The 17,063-nt window shown below is 37.6% G+C and overlaps 1 protein-coding gene across 5 annotated transcripts in view; it reads left to right on the top strand.

Moving 5' to 3' along the window:
* Positions 1 to 9,119, top strand: part of LOC5574210 (insulin-like receptor) — a 255,669-nt gene extending 246,550 nt beyond the window's left edge. For 4 of the 5 annotated variants that reach the window (XM_021851493.1, XM_021851492.1, XM_021851491.1 and 1 more), the window contains one exon: positions 7,023 to 9,119. In XM_021851493.1, the coding sequence (XP_021707185.1) occupies positions 7,023 to 7,698 (676 nt within the window). In that variant the 3' untranslated portion in view covers positions 7,699 to 9,119. The remainder of the gene's footprint in view (positions 1 to 7,022) is intronic. The other variant, XM_021851494.1, reaches the window with a different exon arrangement.
* The last annotated feature ends 7,944 nt before the right edge of the window (positions 9,120 to 17,063 follow it).

Here is a 17,063-nt window from a genome sequence, read left to right as displayed (position 1 = left end):
ATTGCGATACCAAATTATCTCAGATTTATGCATAAAAATTGAAAAACAAGAACATCAAAAAACAAATTCCGGATAATCGAGTCTAAAATTCCGGATAATCGAGTCCCCGGATAATCGAGTCTCCGGATAATCGAGTCCGACCTGTATGTAACAAACATAGATATGGTCGGTGTTCAGACAGACTGAACCAAGTGTTTTTTTTTTTATTGAGTTAGAAAAATGTACCCCAAACATGTGAAACATCAAAATATTATATATGTTTTCTGTAATAATGGAACTTATCTATTTGATGATACATTTGTATCAAAATAACATGGAAGATTTAAAATTGATGGAGTTCTTTACGTATTCTTAGAGCTCCAAAATTCATCTAGTGTGGTCTGTCTAAATACCGACCATATGATCCTCGAAAACTCATGAGAATGGTATTTTACTCTTTGAACGGTTATTTAATTTGGATGTGCTTAAAAGATTTAAAAATTAAATTTATTATTGATGTTACTAGCTGTGTCTGCAGTGAAACTTAATGCTACACAAGAAATATATTTGAATCAAAGTTTTTTTATATATAAATCATACGAGAAAAAAAATATTGTTCCAGAAACTACTCTAGAAATCTTTGGGAGCTTCTCCCGGGATTCTTCCTTAAATCACTCATGATACCTTCAAATCCTCACTGGGATTCCTTTGCGATTCTTCTGGACATATTTTTGGATTTTTTTGCAGAACTCTGTATGTGATTTTCCGTGTATCTTCTTAAGGATTACTTTTGGAATCCAGAATTTTTTTTTTTTCAAATTCTTGAAAATTGTTTTGGAAATACTATGGAAGATTTTATCAAAAATCCTGATGCAATTCTTTTGGATATTTTGAGAGGATTTTATAAAAAAATGTACTACTCTACTAGAAATTCTTCGAAAATTCCTCCGAAAATAACTCTAGATTTTTTCCGGAAATATTGCTGTGTGCGTTTGAAACGCAAACTTCAAATGCGGGAACACCAAATGCGGTAAGATTTTTCACAAGGAAGGCGAAGTCAAAATTTGATTTTGCATCCTGATTTTTTTTTATAAAAATCTATTCTTTCGAGTATCTCCCTAGCATTCTTTCGGATTTTTTTCTGAGATACCCCCAGATTACTTTCTGTTATCCTGTTATAGACTTCAAAATATCTTTCAAAGATGCTTCCAGAAATTTTGCAGAAATTTTTCAACAAATTTTGCTGGTATTGTGCCGTAAAACCTGCTGAGATTCATCCAAAAATACGACTGTCATTCTTCCGGATATCATTGAAGAATTCTACCGGAAGTTTTCGTGAGATTCAACCGTAAATCGTTCTGGTATTTTTTCAGAGATTCCATTGAGATTCTTTGGATTCTTAAAAATATTTTTCTGATATTTTTTTTTTTGGAATTGCTTTGGGATTATAGAAGAACTCCAGGTCGATTTACAGAAGAATCACTTCTGCATGAAGGATTTTCGTAAATATCTGAAACAATCCCATGAGAATTCTATATCCAAATTACAGTGATATTCAAAAGAATCCCAGAAGTTATTTCGCAAGAATCCCTGAAAGATTTGAAGGAAATTCACAGACATCCAGAAGATTTCATGAATATTTTCCAGAATAATTCCGATGTCCAGAAGAACTTCAGAAAGATTCACGGAATAATTTCAAAAGGAATTTCCAGAACCAGTTGAAAGTAACTTTTAGAAGATTCTCGGAAAAATAAATCAGTAATCAATGTAATCGAAAAAATCTCATAACTTCAAGCAATGCTCTTTGGTTCATGTCGAAGGATCAACATGCTTAACGAATCATATTTTAAATATTAAATGAAACCACATGCAATTAAACTAGTATGTGATTACAATTCTGAATCACCGCAAAAAACATTGAGAATCAAAATGCTTCTGAGAGGGATGATGTGGTGGATGCACATTCTAATTAAAATTGTCGTTCAATTATGGCGATAAATTAAAATTGTTACTGTTCCATACATACTTATTTGTTATAAATAATTACTTTTAATGGGAAGTATGCACTTCAACAGAAAAGTAATCGTGGTAAATTTCTTACAAGAAATGCTCAAGAAGAGCATTTTTCTTTTATCGCAGTATGCAGTTGAAAAGAAATGTCAATTGAAATGGAGCTCACTGTAGAAAATTTCTCAACCATTTCTTGAGCAGAAATTTTTACTTTTCTTGAGCTGTTCAACATACCGAGCTTAAATATTGATACAGCATATATAAAAAAACATTGGTCCAGAAATTACTCTAGAATTCTTTGGAATTTTCCCCTTTCCCCTAAATCACTTTTGAGTCCTTCAAAACCTCTCTGGGATTGTTCTGGAAATCTTGAGATTATTTCTTCTTTTTTTTCTAAGTTCTTCTGGAAATCACAGAATACTTCCAGATATCGCTTTTGGATTCATTTATTTTTGTACTATTTTTGAAATTCTTCTGGACATCTTATTGGAATTTTTGCAGAAATCTGTATGTGATTTTTCGTTTATCTCCTTAAGGATTACTTTGATATCCTGGAATTAAAATTCTTTGAAATTCTCGAAGATTCCTTCGGAAATTAATTAATTAATGGAAGATTCTACCAAAAATCCTGCTGCAATTCTTCTGGATATTTTTAGAGGATTTTGCTAAAAAATGTACTACGACTCTAATAGAAATTCTTCGAGAATTCCTCCGAAAATAGTTCTGGCTTTTTTTCCGGAAATACTTCTGGGATTATTATGAGAATACCTCTGGTATTCTTCCGGAAATCACCTGAGATGCTTTCGGAATCCTTTTAGAATACTTTCGAGGATGCTTACGAAAATCTTTCTGAAATAATTCTAGAAATGCCACTGAGATTTTTACGTCAATATTCTTGAAATTTTTCTGGGACTTTTCCAAAAATCCTGTAGGAAATCTTCCGGATATCTTTCTGCATTCTTTCGGAAAGTCTTCTGGGATTCTTTCGAAAATCTTTCTGAGGATCCTTTAAATCCTTCTGTTGAGGATTCTTGCAGAAATTCTTCCCGAATTACCTCTAGGATCTGGGAGCATCCTGATTTTTTCAAGAAAACTCTGTTATTCTTTCGAAATTCTTCTGAAATACCCCCAGATTTCTTTCTGCTTTCTTTCTGCTGGAGGGCTTCAAAACATCTTTCGAAGATTCTTCCAGAAATTTTACTGGAATTTTTCAAGAAATTCTGCTGGGATTCTTCCGTAAAACCTGCCGAGATTCATCCGTAAACACGACTGGAATTCTGCTTGAATGATAAGCATTCAAGAATTCTACCGTGAGATTCAACCGTAAATTGTTCTGGTATTTTTACAGAAATGACATTGAGATTCTTAGGGAAAAATATCCAGGATTCTTAAAAACATCCTTCTGAAAATTCTTCTGGAAATTGCTTTGGAATTAAAGGAGGATTTTCGTAGCTCGGAAATAAAAATGTTTTTATTTTTGGCTTATACCTTGACTCATAACAGGCATATTAGAAAAGTTTTTTATGACTTTTGAAACTTTTTTGTATTTTTAGAAATTGTTTGAAAAATTGCATTCTTATATAACCTACAAATGCCTGGGGTTCATTTAACGTGTAGGGGGAGATCCCCCAGTACCGGACACTTAAGCCATAAATTTCATAATTCGAAAAATATTGATTCTATGGGCTCGTGTTACCCATATATGATAAATATTATCATTTTTATAGTGTACAAAAATAAATTTGAAAGTATAAATATGAATTTTGACACTGAATTTTGATGATGAATTTTAGTACCAAATTGATCGATCTCGAAAGGTGGCACCCAATACCGGACACGATCTGGAAATGCCTCGAATTCTATAAATTTGAACATCATTGAATGTGTACACTATAGGAATAGTTTAGAATTACCAATTCAATGCATTTGCAACATTTGCAAGAATAATTTGAGTTTTTTTAGTTTGCAAGGCATCAAAAACCTCTTTCATATATGATGAAAAATTACACTTTTTACGATGTTGTTCTGAATGTTCATTCTTCTTAATTTTATTGCATGTTTGATACCATGATCGTCGGAACCCATGAAAAATGAAAGTATTCTGAGACACTGATGCAATAATTACAAAGATATGATATAACAAATCAAGCTGTCCGAAACTGAGGGACAGGAGGTGTTTAAGCAAAATTGTAATTTGTCCTTATTTAGTTCAATTATGGTACAAAATACATTCAAACTATCAAATTAGGATTATGTTCGATCATGCTTGCGGGATCCAAACTATTTTTTCATATTGAAAATATTTACTAAATAAGCTCAAAATTAAGTGGATACGTCAATTTATTAAAGATTTTCAAACTTTTCTACTTTTTAAAAAGGCATGCATATTTCAAGGATGTGTTATTCTACGCAAACATTAGTCTACATAATAGCTTTCTTTTCTACTAATACACCATCTTGATTGGACCATGATTTCTCAATGTTTCGACTTTGTCCGGTATTGGGTGCTGTCCGGCACTGGGGGATCTCCCCCTAATATAAAAAATCGTACCTTTTATATTTTTCTACGATCAACCTAACACAAAAGAAGAGCCTGGTGGTATTAATATAATATCAAACCTGCTATTCCGTTAGTTACACGGAAAATAAAATACGCTCCGAAGAAAAATAAAAAATTTAATGTTTTTAAAAGTGCCGTAAAAATTTAAATTTTTATTATTGCCAAAAATCAACAACTACAAAAGGCTTCAAGAAAAAATGAAAAAAGCTAGGGATGTTGAAAAATAAAAATTATAAACATCTAAAACCAAAATTTAAAAATTTGCGTATAAAAATAAATAATGAATAATGTTTAGAACGATCTTAGATTACGAAAAATAATACTTAAATCGAAAATAAAAATTTGGGTATTAGAGGGTTAAGGATTCTCGTAAATATCTGAAACAATCTCAGGAGAATTTCGAATGGATTTTGAATGTTTTTCACAGTGATATCCAAAAGAATCCCAGAAGTTGTTTCGCAAGAATCCCTGAAAGATTCAAAGAAAAGTCACAGACATCCAGAAGATTTCATGAATATTTTCCAGAATAATTACGATGTCCAGAAGAGCTCCAGAAAGATTTACGGAATAATTTCAAATGGAATTTCCAGAACCATTTAAAAGTCACTTTCAAAAGATGCTCAGAAAAAGAAATCAGTAATCAAAGAATCTCATAGGTATTTTTTTAAAGTCCCAGTGGCTGTCCGGTAGTTTTCTTGGAGGATTTCCATTTGAACTCAAGAGGGATTTTCAGAAAATTCCGCCAAGGATTTAGGAAAATTTCCAAGGAAAATCACCGCTAAATCACGAAAAAAATCAAAAACACTTCCTTATGAATTTCCGGAAGAATCACAGAATTTTTTTCTCAAAGAATCTTAGAAAAAAAAATCTTAAGAACCACGAAGGAATTTTCGGAAAAATTCTGGATATACAAAATTATCTCAGACAGAAACAATAAAATCAATAGCAATAAATCTGTAAGAATATAAGAAGGATTTCTGTACGAATATAAGGAGGATTCCAAACAATTACCGGGGAATTTTCGGATGATTTCCATAAATAAAGATTTTAATAAAATCCCCGACATCTGAAAGCTTCTTAGCAGGATTTTCGGAAGTATTCCACAGGGATTCCTGGGAGAATTCCATTGGGATTTACAAAAGAATTCCAGAGAAATTTCCGGAAGAATCCCAAGAATTTGCACGGAAGAAAGTGAAGTGAAATAATAGATTTTTTTAATTATAGTCTCAGGCGTCTTTCCGAGAGTATTCCAGAATAATAGGTATAATCTAAGACATTTTTCGGAAAGAATCTCAAAGGGATTTTTGAAGAACTTTCAAAAAGTTTTACGGAAGAAATACTGAATGATTACGGGGAGAATATCAGAATTTAAATAATAATTTCGATTGAATTTCCAGAAGAAATCCCGAGAAATTTTGTGAGAATCCCCGAACCCAGATTTTTAAAATAGATTCCATTACACTGGAAAGCAATCATTAAATCATTTTCGGCAGAATTCTAGAATTTCACGGCAGAATTCCAGAATTTTACAGCAGAATCCTGAAAAGGTTTTCCATAATAACCCAAGATGAAATAACTACATATAATAATTTCTAAAGGGTTTCTGAAAGAATCTCAGTGGATTTTCAAGATGTCCTCTGGCACCACAACTAATATATACTAATATATACAACTCAATACTTAATTATAAATTGCGTTGAGCTGAGTGTACGCCATCCAGTTTGGGGGCGGATTGACGGTATCGAAGAGGATTAAAAACAATTATAGGAGAACGTGTGGAAAATAAATATGAACTGCGCAGAATACATCAGACCGATTTACCATTGCTGCGCACTTCTAAAAGCATTTTATTTTTATTAAAACGTTAGATAATAGTTGAACGACAATGATCATCAGTTGATTTTCCGCTGTTTTTTTTTTAAATCACAATTGTTATTTCTTTCCGTGCACGCGCTCGGGAAATGAATCTGACCATGGTGCAACAACCGCGTTACATTCGATGAATCCTATGCGACGAAAATTGTCGGCGCTATCCGTCAAAATCACTCACCAAAGCCATTTTGGTGAATTTACCATCACAGCTATGATGCTTATCTAAGATGACATAATAATCAGATCAAAATAATACATGACTAATAATTGGTGATGGTTTTATACGAGTTCTTATCGTAATTGTTGTATTATTTTCCTAAGACGAAGTAACCTCATTTCCACATGCATTACTCGTTTCATCTTTACTCATTTCTCGCATATTTTTACTCTTAACAATATCTTTTCATTCTTTTTTTTGAGCTAATTCAATGCTTACTTCTTATATGAACTTTATATTTAAACTTTATTAATTTGAAATAGCCGTTCGTTATACTTACCAATTACGTTAAGCGACTACATATTGTAGTTCTTAGCCTACAATTTCGGTGAAAGAATTCAGATAACCGCCATCATGGCCCATTCTCTCTGTTCCTTCTTCCAGTGACCAACTTGGTAACCGATTGATCTGTGATTCATTAGCCATATCATATCATAGTAGAGATATTGATGATACCATAGCCGAAGAAGAGGAACCCCTGGAGGACGAAGACGAGGATGTTGATCGCGACGACGAGGACGGGAATGATGACGAGGACGACAAGGTGGAATTCTTGCCCACCGACGACGGAAGTGCAGTAACAGCAAGATCTACGTTATGGGAAATAGCAGGAGGAGCAGGAGGAGTGGGAGGAAGCTTGGAAGCTCGCGATAGTCGCAGTGCCAGCCGGATTCGGGAGATGGATTCACGGGGCAAATCGCGTAGCGTCAGTCCCCGCATCCACGGCAGCAACAGTAGGAGGCACGACTACGTGAACAGTGTTGCCGGCGGTGGATCTGCGCTGGTAATTCCACCTCCACCGAAGCAGCAGAACAGAAAGCAACAGTCCTTCAACAAACAGCAACCGCTGATCCATTTCGACTCGGATCCCTACGGAAAGGAGTTCGATGCGATCAGTACCGATAGAAGCAGAATTTCGGCCACAGGCAGTAGAACCAACGGGCGCGTCGATCCCTCCAAGTGGCAACAGCAAAGGCCAACTGGCGTTACGAAACAGTCTGTTCTTCCGGCGCGGCCAAGGAACGGACTTGTCACTAGCGGCGGTGGTGCCACTGCTTGATCCCCCTCAATGGGACCTCCGGGTGATGTTTAGGAGGGTTACAGGACGCCGTCCGCCAAGAATCCCAAAACCAGATAGATTGTAGCTAACACGTACGTAAATCACACAGAAACATAAGTTCCGAATGCTTGCCGGAAGATGGCGCCCTCGCTTGGCGCCAGGCAAGCGAAAAGTTCCAAAACAGAGCTTCGACCTCGATGCTCTCAAGCTGAAATGATACAGGCTAGCCTTAGGTACACTCGCATCGATGCGCCATAGAAGACAGAGACAGCAGTAGAGGAAATGTGAACAAGAGTATTCAAAATGGGAATGAAAATCCGTTTTTAACCAGTTTAAAAGTTTTAGAAAGCATCGAACATGTACTAACATAAGCACACATATAGAGAGAGAAGAAATCACGTCTTGGACAGCAAAACAGCACACACCAACACAAACACACACACATACACATTTGTAGGTTAGGAAACCGGAAAGCCTCCGTTGGTCGTCATTTCATTCAATTTGTTTTAAGATTGGTTCGTAATTACCACACCACCGCGCAATATCAAGCACACACACATACACACACACGTACATTCAACCAAAAGAGGCTAAAAGAAACCATGAAAACATTAATCAAAAAACCCTTTAAGAGCTTACCAATTCTCGCTGCTTTAAGGCCCCCCCTCCCCTAACATTCTGTCCCTTTCACACCTCTTTTTAGCGATAAGCAAACGAGAATCCCACGGTAACCGTGGCAACGGCAGAACACTTCTTCCGACATTCAACAGATTTCCTTTCCCTCGCGCTTAAAATCTAATCTAGTGCTCCTTGTATTTATTCGAGTATAGGAAAACCCGCGTAAAGACTCCTACTCCTATCGCGTTCGCATTGCGTTAGTAAACCTTACAACAGTCCGCAACAACAAACACACTTTAATCGATATCCATGTTTTATAGTTAAAATAGAAGAAAACAAGCCCACACAGACTGACAGACAGCTAAAGCAATATATTATGTATCGTATACATTTGTTTAATTTCCTATTTGTTACTATTAACTATAATTTCCATCCCACCACGCAACTGCGCAACCAGAGGAATCGCAAAACAAAGCCCGAGAAATTTACGCTATAGGAGAAAGACACATACACACGGAAACAATTTTTTTTTTTGATAGGTAACAGGAAACAGACGGAATCGAAAACGAAACTATATATAATGTTGTTTTTTACTTAGGTTAGGTTCGAGTGCAAAGTGTGAGCGAGCAGGAAAACAAGTGCGATGATGAGTGTGATGTTTCTGTAGAGTATAGGTTTAAAAGTGAAGGCAAGGAAAGTTGTAGCTAGCGAAAATGTGTAAATATACCTACTACCTAATGTGTAACTACTAACCCAAACTGCAAAACATGCTTACTAGAACGGGAAGAAACCGAGAGAGAAAGGGAACGAGGAAGATTTGAAGAAACACTGAAAATAAAAAACGGAATCGTAGGAATAACACTATTAGATTTACACTGAAAACGAATGGTGCGATTTGAAGATGTATGATTTTCTTTACTGCAAGTGGAGTTTATATTATTTAGGATAACTTGACGGGATCGGAGTTGCTGTGCGTTGCTTGGCGATGATGAAAGTGTTTAATGGCGAAAACAGACAAAAGAAGCTCTGAAGCGCTTTTCTTTGGAAGCTCTGGAGAGCTCTTCGTTGGAAGCTCTGGAGAGCTTTTCTTTGGAAGGTCTGGAGAGCTTTCCTTTGGAAGCTTTGGAGAGATTTCCTTTGAAAGCTCTAAAGAGCCTTCTTTTGGAAGCTCTGGAGAGCTTTCCTCTGGAAGCTCTGGAGAGCCTTCTTTTGGGAGCTCTGGAAGCTCTGGATAGGTTTCTCCTGGAAGCTCTGGAGAAGTTTCCCCTGGAAGCTTTGGAGAGCCTTCCTTTGGAAGCTCCCTTCCTTTGGAGGCCCTGGAAAGCCTTCCTTTGGAAGCTCTGGAGAGCCTTCCTTTGGAAGCTCTGGAGAGCCTTCCTTTGGAAGCTCTGGAGAGCCTTCCTTTGGAAGCTCTGGAGAGCCTTCCTTTGGAAGCTCTGGAGAGCCTTCCTTTGGAAGCTCTGGAGAGCCTTCCTTTGGAAGCTCTGGAGAGCCTTCCTTTGGAAGCTCTGGAGAGCCTTCCTTTGGAAGCTCTGGAGAGCCTTCCTTTGGAAGCTCTGGAGAGCCTTCCTTTGGAAGCTCTGGAGAGCCTTCCTTTGGAAGCTCTGGAAGGCTTTCTTTTGAAAACTCTGGAGAGCTTTCCCTTGGAAGCTCTGGAGAGCTTTGCCCTGGAAGCTCTGGAGAGCTTTTTCCTGAAGCTTTTAAGAGCTTTTCTATGGAAGCTTTGAAGAGATTTCTCCTGGAAGCTCTGGAGAGGTTTCTCCTGGAAGCTCTGGAGAGGTTTTCCTTGGAAGCTTTGGAGAGCTTTCCCTTGGAAACTCTGGAGAGGTTCCTCCCGCAAGCTCTGGAAAGCCTTCCTTTGGAAGCTCTGGAGAGCCTTCATTTGGAAGCTCTGGAGAGCTTTCCTCTGGAAGCTCTGGAGAGCCTTCTTTTGGGAGCTCTGGAAGCTCTGGATAGGTTTCTCCTGGAAGCTCTGGAGCGGTTTCCGCTGGAAGCTTTGGAGAGCCTTCCTTTGGAAGCTCCCTTCCTTTGGAGGCCCTGGAAAGCCTTCCCTTGGAAGCTCTGGAGAGCTTTCCTTTGGAAGCTTAGTGGAGCTTTACCCTGGTAGCTCTGAAGACATTTCTCCTGGAAGCTCTGGAGAGCTTTCCCCTGGAAGGTCTGTAGAGCTTTCTCTTGGAAGCTCTGGAGAGGTTTCCCCTGGAAGCTCTGGAGAGCTTTCCCCTGGAAGCTTTGGAGAGCTTTCCCCTAGAAGCTCTGTAGAGCTTTGCCTTGGAAGCTCTGGAGAGCTTTGCCCTGGAAGCTCTGGAGAGCTTCGCCCTGGAAGCTCTGGAGAGCTTTGCCCTGGAAGCTTTAGAGAGATTTCCCCTGGAAGCTCTAAAGAGCTGTCCCATGGAAGCTCTGAAGATCCTTCCCTTGGAAGCTTTGAAGAGCTTTTCCCTAAAATTTCTGAAAAGTTTTTCCCTGGAAGCTCTGAAGAACTCTCTCCTGGAAGCTCTGTAGAGCTTTACCCTGGTAGCTCTGAAGAGATTTCTCCTGGAAGCTCTGGAGAGGTTTCTCCTGCAAGCTCTGGAAACCCTTCCACTGAAAGTTCTGGAGAGGTTTCCCCTGGAAGCTTTGGAGAGCTTTCTGCTGGATGGGAGCTTACCCCTGCAAGCTTCGGAGAGCTTTCCCCAGGAAGCTTTGAAGAACTCTCCCCTAGCAGCTCAGGAGAGTTTTTTGTTGGAAGCTCTCGAAAGCTTTATTTCAGAATCTTTAGATAGCAAGCACTTTTAGAAGCTTTCCTCTGGAAGTTTGGACTATCAGGTAGCTCCTGATATACCTTTACTGAAGACTCGGAAAAGCTACTTGCTGGAAAATCATCCTTCGAAATCTTACGAAATCCCATGAAATACTCTAGAGCAGCGTGCTGCCTTTGCTTCTTTGCGAGGAAGCGAAAAAATGCTAAGCAGAGAGGCAACGAAAAATGAGCGAGGAAGATGCAGCACAAAACACAACAGAGTAAAATTCCATCAAAAAGGGTGCTCTCACAACTCCCCGAGGACTGTTTGTTCGGGCGGCAGACTCAAGAGTTCTTTTGAAGTGTGACTTAAGGTGAGCTTCGCAACAACAGAGAGAGAGAGTACCTGAAAAAATCCTCGCGTTTTCTTGCACTCTCACTCAAATCGCTTGAGGATCTGTGTTGAAAATTTTGAGCTCAGTTTTTTCTCCTCAGAAAATTTGCAAAATCGCCTCCTCTTTGCCTCGCAGAGGAGTTTCTATCTCTAGAAAGGCCTTTTCTCTAGTATCACCGAAACCATTCTTCAAAACCTTCGGAGAGCTTGTTATAATCATTCTCTGGAAGCTTTGAAAAAATACTCTAGAAACTCCGAAGAGCCCTCTTCCGGGAGTACGGAAAGGCCTTCCGAGGAGTCTTTATCTGGAAGCTTAAAAGAGCTTCTATGCTAGGTCCGAAAAGACAGATTTCAGAAGAGGCATCTTCTAGGAGTTCTCAAGAGACTTCCTTTGGAGAATCGCATTAGATATTGTCTAAAAGATAGAAACAGATTTTCTATAGAAATTAACATAACCTATTAGGCGTAAGCTCGAAAAAGTATATTTATGGCAGCTCTGAAAAGGCTTTGAAAAAATCTGTAATTCAAGATTAATTGAAGATTCATATGAACTTTCTTCTGGAAACATACAAGAGCTTTTGTCAGCAAGCTAACGAAAGCCTTTTTCTTTACACTTATTTGTCTGAAAGCTCGGAAAGGCCTTTTCTGGAAACTCTAAAAATAATCCAATAGTAATCATCCAAGCAATCGCAGCAACTGCGCCGGGCAAAAAACAATCACCAATTGCAACAACAAGCAGCGACGAAAACCGAAAGAGCGAAAGAGAGAGAGAGAACGAGCGAAACAGCCAATACATATAATTAGTTTCAGAGATCGACCGCAATCCGCATCGAATTGGAAATTTACCGATTTTTACAAACACACATACACACACGCAAAGCCAACCACGAAAAAGAATTATTTTATAACTACAATAATTAGAACGCGAAACACGAAACTACACATTTCTTGAGGTACAAATTGAAGTCTGATTTATATAAAGTTCCTCCCCCAAAAATTAGAAATATACCGATATAAACTAGAAGGAGAAAAGGCAGAGAAAATTGAAGGAAAATGCAGAGCGAGAGAGAGAAGTTCTGTTTGCGCGCCGCGAGTGACTGAGAATGAGAGAATTGAGTGAGAACCAGAGAGAGATGCCGATGAGGAAATGAGCGGATAGCAAACACACACATACACAACAGAAGTCCTGCAATACAAATCTATGATGTTGTTCTTTGTCTTTTTAGCTATAGTTATTACTGAAATTCGTTGTTTTTATTATGGATAAGTTTTTATTGTTTACACACATTTTTTGAGAGGGAGAGAGCGAACGAAAGAGCGAGAAAAAAATAACCTTCAGCATCAACCAGAGATACTCAGCAACAATTCACAGAAAAAAAACACAGACACCACCCGCAAATGCCAATAGTCAGATACACCCCCCCCCCTTTACAGTTCTATAAATACATAGTAGCGGTTAGGACGTTGTTAACTTTGTTTTAAAAGAGAACAATAGAAATGTAAATCGAACTTTTTTTTGTTTCAGTCTACTACTCATTCACAAGAAAACTATATTTTTAAATTAAAAAGTGCAACTTGTACCAGTTATTATATTTTAATGATATTTATTTTTCCCTCCGCAACATATTTGTTTTTACAAACAACGACACACACAATCGGACTAATAGAAAGCAGAGAATTTTTGTTTTACAATAGACAAGGAAACCGAACCTGAAACCTGAAAGCAGAATCCGCGTAACAATAGTTAGGAGACAGCGATAGAAAGAGATGGAATAGAGTTTCACCGTAGGAGAGAATGGTCACGCCACAAGAAAATATATAGATTTTATTTATTTATTGAGAGAGTGTGAGTGAGTGAGAATGAGGGGACGAAGAGAGGAAGAGAGTCGTGACGGAATGACGCTTCACGCAGTAGGCGGTATTATTCGAGCAGTTTTCTTCATTGCTGAACGTGAACGGTCGGTCGTTTAGCCTCGCAGTATGTCATGCAAAGTAACAATTGAGGTTTTATGAAAGTTTTAAAAATGCTTGAAACCAAAAATCGGACTATAAAAATTCAGTAGAACCTAAATCGTTACTACGGATAGAAATGAAAATTGGCCCAATTTGCTCGAATAATACTGTTTGGATAAGATGATTGCGTATCGTTTAGGGGCGAACAGTAAGGGGATGAAACCAAAATTGTGAATAGTAAATTAATTTATTTTTAATTGATATTTACGATAAGGACGACGTATTCGCTTTTCCTTTCTTGTTTTTTTGGGGAGAAACATGGGCGATCATGTTTTGGAAGAGTATTGTGAATTCTGATTTGAAGAGTCTTGTGTCGAATTTAGAAGGTAGTCGAAATCGAATCGAAATCGAATCGAAATCGAATCGAATCGAAATCGAATCGAAATCGAATCGAAATCGAATCGAAATCGAATCGAAATCGAATCGAAATCGAATCGAAATCGAATCGAAATCGAATCGAAATCGAATCGAAATCGAATCGAAATCGAATCGAAATCGAATCGAAATCGAATCGAAATCGAATCGAAATCGAATCGAAATCGAATCGAAATCGAATCGAAATCGAATCGAAATCGAATCGAAATCGAATCGAAATCGAATCGAAATCGAATCGAAATCGAATCGAAATCGAATCGAAATCGAATCGAAATCGAATCGAAATCGAATCGAAATCGAATCGAAATCGAATCGAAATCGAATCGAAATCGAATCGAAATCGAATCGAAATCGAATCGAAATCGAATCGAATCGAAATCGAATCGAAATCGAATCGAAATCGAATCGAAATCGAATCGAAATCGAATCGAAATCGAATCGAAATCGAATCGAAATCGAATCGAAATCGAATCGAAATCGAATCGAAATCGAATCGAAATCGAATCGAAATCGAATCGAAATCGAATCGAAATCGAATCGAAATCGAATCGAAATCGAATCGAAATCGAATCGAAATCGAATCGAAATCGAATCGAAATCGAATCGAAATCGAATCGAAATCGAATCGAAATCGAATCGAAATCGAATCGAAATCGAATCGAAATCGAATCGAAATCGAATCGAAATCGAATCGAAATCGAATCGAAATCGAATCGAAATCGAATCGAAATCGAATCGAAATCGAATCGAAATCGAATCGAAATCGAATCGAAATCGAATCGAAATCGAATCGAAATCGAATCGAAATCGAATCGAAATCGAATCGAAATCGAATCGAAATCGAATCGAAATCGAATCGAAATCGAATCGAAATCGAATCGAAATCGAATCGAAATCGAATCGAAATCGAATCGAAATCGAATCGAAATCGAATCGAAATCGAATCGAAATCGAATCGAAATCGAATCGAAATCGAATCGAAATCGAATCGAAATCGAATCGAAATCGAATCGAAATCGAATCGAAATCGAATCGAAATCGAATCGAAATCGAATCGAAATCGAATCGAAATCGAATCGAAATCGAATCGAAATCGAATCGAAATCGAATCGAAATCGAATCGAAATCGAATCGAAATCGAATCGAAATCGAATCGAAATCGAATCGAAATCGAATCGAAATCGAATCGAAATCGAATCGAAATCGAATCGAAATCGAATCGAAATCGAATCGAAATCGAATCGAAATCGAATCGAAATCGAATCGAAATCGAATCGAAATCGAATCGAAATCGAATCGAAATCGAATCGAAATCGAATCGAAATCGAATCGAAATCGAATCGAAATCGAATCGAAATCGAATCGAAATCGAATCGAAATCGAATCGAAATCGAATCGAAATCGAATCGAAATCGAATCGAAATCGAATCGAAATCGAATCGAAATCGAATCGAAATCGAATCGAAATCGAATCGAAATCGAATCGAAATCGAATCGAAATCGAATCGAAATCGAATCGAAATCGAATCGAAATCGAATCGAAATCGAATCGAAATCGAATCGAAATCGAATCGAAATCGAATCGAAATCGAATCGAAATCGAATCGAAATCGAATCGAAATCGAATCGAAATCGAATCGAAATCGAATCGAAATCGAATCGAAATCGAATCGAAATCGAATCGAAATCGAATCGAAATCGAAATCGAATCGAAATCGAATCGAAATCGAATCGAATCGAATCGAAATCGAAATCGAAATCGAAATCGAAATCGAATCGAAATCGAATCGAAATCGAATCGAAATCGAATCGAAATCGAATCGAAATCAAATCGAAATCAAATCGAAATCGAATCGAAATCGAATCGAAATCGAATCGAAATCGAATCGAAATCGAATCGAAATCGAATCGAAATCGAATCGAAATCGAATCGAAATCGAATCGAAATCGAATCGAAATCGAATCGAAATCGAATCGAAATCGAAACGAAATCGAATCGAAATCGAATTGAAATCAAATCGAAATCGAATCGAAATTAAATCGAAATCGCTCACAATGCTTTTTTTCAAGTCGGAGTCACATTTTATCGAAAGTTTCATTCACGCAAGATCCTCTTCTTCAGATGAAGACCGTTTCCAATTGAACAAGTGATTGATCGTCCACTGTTTGGTTATCTATATCAATTCACATTTTCTTTTGTGCGAAGCGAACCACTGTTCCACGCCCCCCGTTAACCTGTAACTATGTCACAAAGTAAACCAATAAAAACAAAAAAATCACCACTTTTGTGTATAGTAGATTGTAAAAAAGGAAAACCTGTGTATAGTAAAAAACAAGAAACCTAGATAAATAGATAGAAGATGGTAAGGAAGAGAGAAAAAAGAACAACAACAGCAGGAAAACGAATGTTATAGAAAATGTTTTTTGGTTCTTTTTAGGCGAAAAAGCATACAAAAATGAGAGGAAACGGCATGAAAAAATCACAAAAAATACTTAGGAAAAGAAAACGCAAAAAAAAAAACGAACGGGCAGAGACAGAAGTGTGCGAAAAGTTGATAACTTGTAAGTTTGTAAATAGGAACTGGAAGTAACACACAAGCAACCATGTAACAACACAAAATCATAGCAGGCGGAGCAATCGTTACTAACCAAAATCACGCGCTCTGCCCAAGCAATTAGAAATGACGAAGGCGAAAAGAAATGGTAGTAGGCTAGGAAAATCAAGCGACCGGAAATGAGCTCGGAAAGGCAAATTACGCGTTTATTGTTTCAACCAATGTGGTAGGATAGCGAAAGGTATATCTAGTGAAAGCGAGTTTTTGTTTGTAACAGAAGGATTATTATCACAGATGGCGTGCGCGCGTTGTACAGCTTTTTGTTTTGTAGGTAAAAATGAGAGCTAGCAAATCGGTACCAATGCCTTGTCTTTGGTCTTGTTTCGGCCAAGGGATGGAATCGGGACGACCGAGCGCACGCCAGGAACGCAGGCAAGGGAAGGGAACTTCACCAATTACGCTCTATTATTATGAATTATGATTAATATATACATTATATACATATATTATATATCCGGTAGCCGCTGTATAGTAGGGATGAATAGAGAGTTGCCGATTCGGACAACAGGAGGAAGAACGAAGGTAAACAAAAATTGTAACAATAGAAACGAAAACCGCTATTTATACACTACAAAAAGTTTTCCATAAAAAGAAAATTAAGTAAAAAAAAAGAATGACAAATTGTCTTGTCAAA

Source organism: Aedes aegypti, chromosome 3 (assembly GCF_002204515.2).
Source record: "Aedes aegypti strain LVP_AGWG chromosome 3, AaegL5.0 Primary Assembly, whole genome shotgun sequence".
Lineage (NCBI taxonomy): Eukaryota > Metazoa > Arthropoda > Insecta > Diptera > Culicidae > Aedes > Aedes aegypti.
Note: the sequence above shows the minus strand (reverse complement) of the source record. Positions and strands in the feature narration are given on the sequence as shown.